Consider the following 9425-nt stretch of genomic DNA (forward strand, 5'->3'; position numbering starts at 1 on the left):
TAATCACATATTTTAGTTTTTGAAACTATCTGCTTGCAGCTGCAGGAAGAGAACCATGGAGACTTTCCGGCCAGAAAGTGGTTTTCTTGCTTAAATATGGACCCTAAGAAAGACTTAGGGCTGCACTTGGGTCTCCAATACTCAGGTATAGTCCCCAGCTGGCTGAAATAAAGACTTTGAATTGGCTCAGATTTGTATTTGGGAGCCCCGCAACATAAACTTGTAACTGGAAGTCCCTTGCACTTTTGCAGAGATCTATGCTTTTTTTTTTTTTTAAACGGGTTATCTCTGTGTAGTCCTGTAGATCAGGTTGGTGAAGAACTCATGGAGATCAGATGAAAGCCACTAACCCTGCCTGGCTCAGCTCCCAGAATTCAAGCACAAACCTAAGCAGGTATGGGATGCCTCAGCGCTGCCTTCTAGCCATATGGTACACCTGAGCCCCTCCAGCCTCTCTTGACCTGCTCCTGCAGTCTGAATCTCTCGTACTTCATCTTACATCCTACGCGCCCTCCTCCGCCCCCATTCAAACCACACCCCTCAGGCACTACACCCACTCAGCCCCGCCTCCTCACAACCCGCCCGCCCTCAGCCCCGCCTCCCTGCTCCTCCCACCTCTCATAGCACCCTCACTACCTCTCAGCCCCACATCCTCGCCCCGCCCACCTCTCTCAGGCCTTGCCCTTCCCACCTCTTATCACAAGCCTCACTCAGCCCCTCCCCTCGTGCCTCCGGCAGCCTTAACCTCTCAAACACCAAACCACAACTTCTCACGCTCCACCCCCTCCATGCCACGCCCCTCACGATCTGCCCCGCCCCTCCATACTACGTTTCTCCTCACGCCCCGTAGGTTGCCACGCCCTTCCACACTGTGCCCCTCCCACCTCTCCAAACAGCAGTCCTTACTACTCAGCCCCGCCCACCCTTCACGCCCCCGCCCCCTCACGTGCTAGTTCCCTCTGACAGCAGCTCCAGGATCCTCACACAGCTCTTGGACGCCACACTGAAAGCAGGGTGCGGCTTGCCTGCGAGGCCCGGGAGCGGTAGGCCGATCGGGTGATTTGGGGGACCCTTGCGCCGTGCCTGGCTACTCAGTAGTCTCTCAGCTCCTGGCTTCAAGCCCCCGAGGCCCACCTGAGGAGCCAACCTTGTTCTGCGGGTCTGTGGCCTGGGCTTCCTTCCCACAGAGGGTGATGTCTGTGGGGAGCATGTGGCCACGCGGACCTCCCAGCATCCCAGGCTGCGGCTTGGCCCTCAGCCTCTTCACCCCTGACCCTCCCCTCAACTTCGAGTTCTCTTCTCCGGCCCTCATACCCCTCTCCTCAGGCCCTGACCCTCATCTCAGACTCCCTTGCAAGGCCCCAGGCACCTGCCAGCTCACATCCCCCCCCCCCCCCCGACCTTCCCTTCCCTTCCTTTTCTTCCGGTCTCTGGGTGTGTCTCCAGGAATCAGTCCATCCCCTGCTCTGCCTTCCTTGTATGAGGCTTGGCCTTCTCTTTTGTGAAGAAATCTCTGAAAAACTAACCCTGTGCTCTTGGAAAATCGGGGTATGGGAGGGACGGGGATGGAGAGTTCACGGATGGGGGGAGGTGCAGCCAGCCGTGAATACGTGCACAGTAAACCAGGATCTCCAGAATGCAAATTTCCAGCATTTGGCTTTTAAATTTTTATTTATTATTTTAGTTCAGCACCAAAAATATTTTTAACCATCTCACACAGGGGCATTTTTCTTAACTTAGGTTTGGAGTTAATTCCAAGGCACAAAAGGGAAGTAGGGCACAAGCCATAACCAATTGCAAAGTGTTTCCCTAAGGACTGTGGTTTGGTAGATTGTGTGACCTTTAGTTTGATTCTTGCAGTGGAAATGGTCATTGATCCAAGTTGACCTAAGTTTTTAATTCTGTGGCTGACTTTATGTTTGTCTCCATTTTGGCTCAGCGTTCCCTTTTACCAAAACATTCAGCAGAAAAAGGGCTAGATCTGTGGTGGCAGTTTCACATGACATATGAAAGTAGTACTTTGTACTCCAAAAGTCAAAGTGATATGACATCTCTCCTCATGTTTTACTTCGAAGTAGAGCTTTATTTTGTCATCAGTAGTACAGGTTGTAGAAATATCCATTTATTTCCTGTCTTTTATGTTAGGCAGAAACTCTAAGAGCCTTACTCCAAAATATTGAAATTCAGTGGCGGTTTCTTTTCTGACTTTTGATTATTTTTCTATAGTTTCTTTTCTTTATTTTTAACTTTATAGCCCTTTGGAATTCTGCCATTTTAACATCAACATTAATATATTTATAGATAAGTATGAGGTACATGTGTGTAATCCTAGCACTTGGAAGCAGAAGCATGAAGTTCAGGAGATCTAGACCACCTTTGTTTATAAACAACCTGTCAATAATAATGATGATGATGATAATAATGATAATAATAATAAACAGAAAATAATATTTAGCACCCTAAAGAGAAAATGTGGTTGCATACTGGATATAAATTAATGATCCAACATCAAAATTTTAATTTTTAGGAAACAGATGGCCTGAGTTTTGTTTACTTCTTTCTATTGTTTCTTTCCTGTTTCTACCTCCATTTTCCCCTAGAAACCTCTATGTATTTATTTTACTATATTAATAAGAAGATAAATTGTATTTTTTGTATAGAAAATCTGAGGTCAATTCATTTTATTGAACACATTTAAACTGAGTGTGGTTCACAAGTTTCTAGGGAGAGTTTTGTCCTTAGTTTTACTAATATTATAAATAACATTCCCTTTTTAGTGAGAAAATTAATGATGTGTTAGGAGATAATCTGAGTATTATTCTGTAGAATTAATGGTAAGCTTTTGTTGCAGTAAAAGAACACCGAGAAGGTTTTCTTACCAGATTTAAGATATTTGCTCTGTGTTCTTCCTAGTTCCTTAAGTACAGCTAAGGAATACAGACAGCATGTTCTACACTCAAGTGCTTATGAATAAACGAGGACCATTGGCCAAAATATGGCTTGCAGCTCACTGGGAGAAGAAACTCACAAAGGCCCATGTGTTTGAGTGTAATCTAGAAATAACCATCCAAAAAATCATTTCACCTAAGGTATGTTACTGATTGAAACCATAATCGTATTAACCGTGGCTGCTGTAGAAGAATTAAAATATGTTTCCAAGACAGTTTGCTTCTCAAAACTCTTTATTCCCCCCAAAACTATTGTCTGCACAAAGGCACTCTAATATGGATTTAAGTGAAACTTCGCAGAAGTTTCTGTGGCTTTGCTGAAAATGCAAAAATAAAGTAAGTTATTTTATCTGGTGAGTTTAAAAGTGGTTTGCCTTAGTAAGAATATAACATTTGCGCTTTTTGGAGAGAAATTATTATTTCCTTAATTTTCAAAGAACAGGATTTACAAACCTAATCTTTATTTTCCTAATGTTTTAAAAATCATTCAAAGGTGAAAATTGCACTGAGAACTTCAGGACACCTTCTTTTGGGAGTTGTTCGAATCTACAACAGAAAAGCAAAATACCTTTTGGCGGATTGCAGTGAAGCATTTCTTAAGATGAAGATTACATTTCGCCCAGGTATACACGCAGTGTTATTTTGTGTCACTTTGATTCCTTTTGGCATTTTTGTGTTTCGTGGTCTCTTCTGATTGGGAGCATATTGTAATTTCAGGTGAATATAATGAATATAAACTTCATTTTGGTTGAATCTTGATTCATAAAGATAATTATATTCTTTCCCTGTGTTTGTAGGAAATTGTGCTTCTGTGCTTGTTACGATTTCTGTATTAATATAAAAATACACTTAAAATCATCACAATTGTATAAGAAACTGATACACTTATTATTGATGGGCCATATAGTTCTTCATACCTGGTTTCTACTTTATGAGAACAAAATTATTGACAAAATGTAAACATAGAATTCTTGAGTCTTAAATTGCATAGTAGTTATGAAGTATTATCAAAATTTATAGGCATTCTACAATGCTAGATTTTTATATATAAATATATATAGGTGTTATATAGTGCCTAAAATTTAAAATTTACACATGCATCATTTCCTATTTTTATCATTCTGATTTAAAGCCTTTCCTCCATCACTGTCTTCACGCTCCCTGATGGAAGTATATTTAGCATATGCATTTTTCTAATCTCTACAGTAGCTGTGTTAGTGCCTTTCAGGTACCATCCCTCCAGCAGCACTTGTGGACTCCAGCTGATAGCTCTTTTTTTTAAAAAAAAATCCTTCTCATTTAAAATAGTTTTAGAGTTTTTAGGTAGATTTATATGCATACTATGTTTTACATGCTCATTTATTTTTTATGTCTCTCACAAATACATGTTTTGTGCTTGACATGATGTTAGGCTTTGGAATACAAAGACAAGCAAGATAAATATAGTTCTTTTTCAGTCATATGAGGAAATCAGTTAATAAAAATCTTTCCAAAACTTCCTTACTACAATAATTACAGATTGTGGTCATGCTGAGCTAAAAGGCATGTGCTACTGAACCCATCAGTGATCATGCTATAAAGGAGACAAGATGTACAGTGGAGAATAAAAGAGCTCGTTTTACAGGAAAGTTGGGGAGCAGCTTTGCAAGGGACTAGAAGTTAAACTCACACTTGAAAAATCAGAAGTACTCACATACATAAGTAGCCCCTCGGGGAATGGCAGTATAGGCAAATGAATCTACAAGTGCAAATGTCTTGAGGTAAAAAGAAGTACTTGCCCTTTTCAGGGAACAAAAAGGCTAGTATGTGGAGTCTAATGATTGAGAAGCATCTCCTTAGAGTCTAGGGCTACAGAGTTACTTAGTTCATACGTAAATGTTTAGGCATGAGAATTATCTCATCTGTCTACTTTTGGTGACTGTTACTATGGATACTTCATAAAAAATAGGCTGCTGAGGGGCAGGAGTGGATGGATACAGGGAAACCCATGAGAGATGATAAAGATCTAATTGGAAGTTTAATGTTTCATAAGGGACTGCTGCTTATTGTATTTCTTTTTCATTGTTCTCAGGACTGGTTGACCTCCCAAAAGAGAATTTTGAAGCAGCTTACAACACTATCACGTTACCAGAAGAATTTCATGATTTTGACATCTACAATATGAAGTAAACTATTTTTGCTTTCTTGATGTTTTATTGTTTCCATATTCAGATTTGATGAAGGCAATTTCAGTTAGAAAACAACCAAACGAGTACAAATGACAAAGGCTTAAATTGTAGTGTGAAATTCCAAAGTACAAAATCAGAAATGTCCCATTGATTGAATGCTGTTTGTAGTATCAGTAGTAAATGTTCATTTAGTAAATAGTTGTTAAGTGAATGCCTTTCCTACAGCAGGCACAGTTTGAGACAGTGAAGAGTTGCCAATGAATAAAAGCAGTTCCTAGCCTGGTGGATTTTATGTTTTAGTTGGTATAGACTGATAATAACAAGGAAACATGCAATATTAAGATAAATAAAATATTAAGACAAATAAGGAAATGTATAAATGATACGATTGTGAGGAAGGGGTTTTCTGATAAAGAGCACAAGCCCGGAGGAGCTAAGGGAACAAACCTATACGGTAACACAGAAGGCTGTTCTAACGGAAATGCCCAATGAACTGAAAAGTCTCTGAGAGAATGGCCAAGAGCCAAGTGGAAAGGCACAGCGGCCACTGGACATGCTCAGGAGCAGGAATAATGCAAGTGAGATGAAGTGGAATGGAAGAAAAGACTGAGTAGTAAAGGAATGAAGCCAGGGAAGGAGCAAGAGATTCAGGTGACATGGGACTTATAGGCGACAACAGGGTCTTTAGCTTGCTGGGAGAGTATGCGCGAGAGTTTTCAATAGAGAATAGCGGAGTGACCAGATCTCACTTGGTCTCAGGCTGTTTCACTAGAAAGGGGGAAAAAACAAAGAGAAAATTGTGAGATTATTGTAGTAATCTATATGAAGTAGTATTGGACCAATTTTCAAGCTTCGCTTCATTAATATATGTAATTAAATAGTAGCAGTCAAATTAATGGATATGCAGATATGGAAGGCAGAGTAAATGTGATATGTTTATTAATTAAATGTAGCCCCAATGAAATAAAGAAACCAGGATAACTAAAGGATGAAGGTTGAGGAAGGAGAGAGAAGGAAGTTAGGTTTTTGAACAATACAATTTGGGTCTGAATTCGTGTGTATGTTTCTCTAATTTCACATGTTGAAACCTAATCCCCATGATGATGGCACAAACGGTGGGAACCTTTGAACATGATGAGATTTTGAAAGCTGAGAGCCCTTTTTAATGGGGTCAGTAGCATGATAAAAGAGGCCAAGGAAGCTTTCTTACAGCTCAACTCTCTGAGGATACACCAGGAAAGTGCTGTCTGTGGGGAATAGGCACGTGCTAGATACTAAATCTGTGATGCCTTGATCTTGGCCTTCCCAAACTCCAGACCCATGTGCAATGAGTTTCTGTTTATAAATCACTTGTCAGAGCATTGACAAATGAAGACCAGAGTTAAGATGCCATAAATTTAGTTTTTGCTTCCTGGTTTATAGAAGGCAGTCTTTCTCCACCCTTACCTAGTAGTATAAGATCAAGATGCTAGTGCAGGGCCACACGGATTCTGTTCACGGAAACAGATCTTTCATGACCTGGTTGCTTCTTAAAGGCCTCACTCTTAATAGCATCACCCTCAGAAGTGGTTTTTAATGTCTGGACCTGGATTGAATGCTGTTCAAATGTGCAAGTAAGATAGTGACTGGAACCACTGTATTTATTAATCTGAACATTACCTGTGTATATGTGTGTCTCAAAGCTCCTGGTCAGAAGAATGCTACTAACAAGATTAAAAATCCTGTTATTATAATGTTTTTAAGATTATTTTTCTTAATGGCTTGTGAAACCACGTTGTTCTGCTCATACTCTTCCTAAATATGTTTTTCTATAGTGACATTAATATTTCAGAGCCCCTTGCTCAGAACCAAAGCAGACCAGAGGAGATCACACTTAGAGAAGACTGTAGCACTGATCTACTTTTCCAAGCTGGGAGCTTTGGTAAGAACACTTAAGAAACTGAGATTCTAAGATGTCGTCAACTATATTTGCATTTCGTATGAAAGCAATGGTGGTAGAGATAGTTATAGAATAAAAATAGTCTTTGGTTTTTTCTTTTCTTTAATCTGTTCTAAATGCTAATACCCTGCCAGTAAGTTTATTTTATCGTTGTGAAGCCATTTTTATGAGTTCTATTTCATAAATGCTCTGGGGCCGATGTGACAGTGAATGCCTATCATCCTAGCTCGTTCTTTATAGTGAGAGCCTGTCTCCCTTAAAAGAGAAAAGCAGTTTCTGCTCTCAAAGGAGACATCCAAAGTAACAGTGGATAGAATCAATACATGTATGTATGCCGCATAAACTTCCTTCAGATATATTTTCTTCTGTGTGTGATGGGTGTGACAGATCTGAATCATTTTGAGAGGAAGGAAGGAGAAATACTACCACACTAAATAATGTACAGTTTGATTATGAAGCATGAAATGACTTTTGAAATGTTAAAAGATGTTTGGGTAAGGCATATAGTTTTGGGGTTGTTTTGATTGGTTTTGGGGGGTTGGTTGTGTTTTTAACTTATGGGGGTTTTGTTTGTTTGTTTGTTTCTCTGTGTAACAGCCCTAGCTGTCCTAGAACTCACTTAGTAGACCAGGCTGGCCTTAAACTCACAGAGATCTGCCTGCCTTGGCCCCCTGAGTGCTGGGATGCCCGACTAGGCATATGCATTTGAAAATGAGGTGATACCATGGAATCCAACTATTACTTCTGGCTTTTGTCTCATGCCATATACACATGCTTCCTGCATTGCTATACAAGGTTCATGAGAATGTTGTGTTTATCTTTGAAATTCTTGCAGTGTTCAAAGTACTGACTGTAGGAGAAGGATGGCCCAAACTTGTGTTGGGACAGGGTTGTGGAAGTAATGCTTGAGCTACATCTCTGACCTTCGTTCCCTATCCTCACTCCCTTCTATAGTGCTTGCTGTGTGCCCTGTGTCTTAATCTGTGGTGAGGGACACCTTTTAACAATGTTGTCAACTTCCAGTCTGTGCTGTATCTCAGTTCTGTATAAACTAAGTAAATTATTAGATTTTAAAATGGATCATGAGAAAAATTAAAAATCAGAAATAAAGATTCAAGTCTATATTTGTATTAGTCAATATATACAAATGTATAGAATATATATAATTATCCTGCTGAATTACTATAAAACTTTTTTTAAGTTGCTATCTATTTTTGGCAAGCCTGGTATTTGGCTGTGTATTCTAGACTAGCCCCCAATTTGTAACAATGCTCTTTCCTTGGCCTTCCAAGTATTGGGATTATAGGTATGCATCACCATGCCTGGGTATTAAATGTCATTATTTTTCTTTAGACATGAAACTTTACATTTTCTGTCAGCTTCATAGTAGTACTGGTTGATATGTTGTTGCTGCTACTGTTGTTGTGGTTTTGGTTTTTGATTGTTTGTTTGTTTGTTTGAGGCAGAGTTTCTCTGTGTAACAGCATTGGATGTCCTGGAACTCCTTTAATAGACAAGGCTGGTCTTGAACTCACAAAGATCTGCCTGTCTCTGCCTCCTGAGTACTGGAATTAAAAGCATGAGCCACTGATTGATTAAGAAAACATATGAAAAGTCTATGTTTTATATCTCCATCTACTTCTCAGCTGCAGTATTATACTATCCTCCTGAAAAAATCATCCTTCATTTTCTTCCCATATTTTATACAGTCCTGGAAGAGTTATTGTCTTTAAGCTCTTTGGTTGTTTACCTATCATTCCTCTGACTGTATCAAACCCCTGAACTTCCTCTGCCCTTCCTCAGTGCCCTCAACCAATTAATTGTTTATCTGTTTTGTTTTATCCTCAGTATAGGCATTTTCCTCCACTGAAGCATACACCTGACCATCTAACCAATACAACACGGTTGTTCACTGTTCTCCACCTTACATAACTCAAAAGGGTGGATGAACATGTCCTAGGTTTCAAGCTGGGCTTTTTCTATCAGTTTGTGTGTATACGCAGTAGATGACCTCACTGAGCCTTATGGCCCTGTAAAGTTGTGATCCTGATAGCAATATCACAGTGTTTTACAGCTGTGAACAGACACCATGACCAAGGCAAGTTTTATAAAGGACAATATGTATTTGAGGCTAGCTTACAGGTCCAGAGGTTCAGTCCATTATCATCAAGGCAGGAACATGGCAGCATCCAGGCAGGCATGCTGCAGGCAGAGCTGAGAGTTCTACATCTTCATCTGAAGGCTGCTGGTGAAAGACTGGCATCTAGGGTGAAGGTCTTAAGCCCATTCCCACAGTGACACACCTATTCTAACAAGGCTACACATCCCAACAGTGCCAAGCATATAAAAACCATCACACGCAGTTATTAA

At 40.1% G+C, this 9425-nt stretch overlaps 1 protein-coding gene across 2 annotated transcripts in view; it reads left to right on the top strand.

The window, feature by feature from the left end:
* Positions 1-971: 971 nt before the first annotated feature.
* RAD21L1 (RAD21 cohesin complex component like 1) overlaps positions 972-9425 on the top strand; it is a 26489-nt gene continuing 18035 nt past the window's right edge. For both annotated transcript variants that reach the window (XM_080925384.1, XM_080925385.1), the window contains exons 1-5: positions 972-1043; positions 2914-3089; positions 3442-3571; positions 5020-5113; positions 6931-7037. In XM_080925384.1, the coding sequence (XP_080781510.1) occupies positions 2946-3089; positions 3442-3571; positions 5020-5113; positions 6931-7037 (475 nt within the window). In that variant the 5' untranslated portion in view covers positions 972-1043; positions 2914-2945. The remainder of the gene's footprint in view (positions 1044-2913; positions 3090-3441; positions 3572-5019; positions 5114-6930; positions 7038-9425) is intronic.

This window comes from Micromys minutus, assembly GCF_963924665.1.
Source record: "Micromys minutus genome assembly, chromosome: 11".
Taxonomy (NCBI): domain Eukaryota; kingdom Metazoa; phylum Chordata; class Mammalia; order Rodentia; family Muridae; genus Micromys; species Micromys minutus.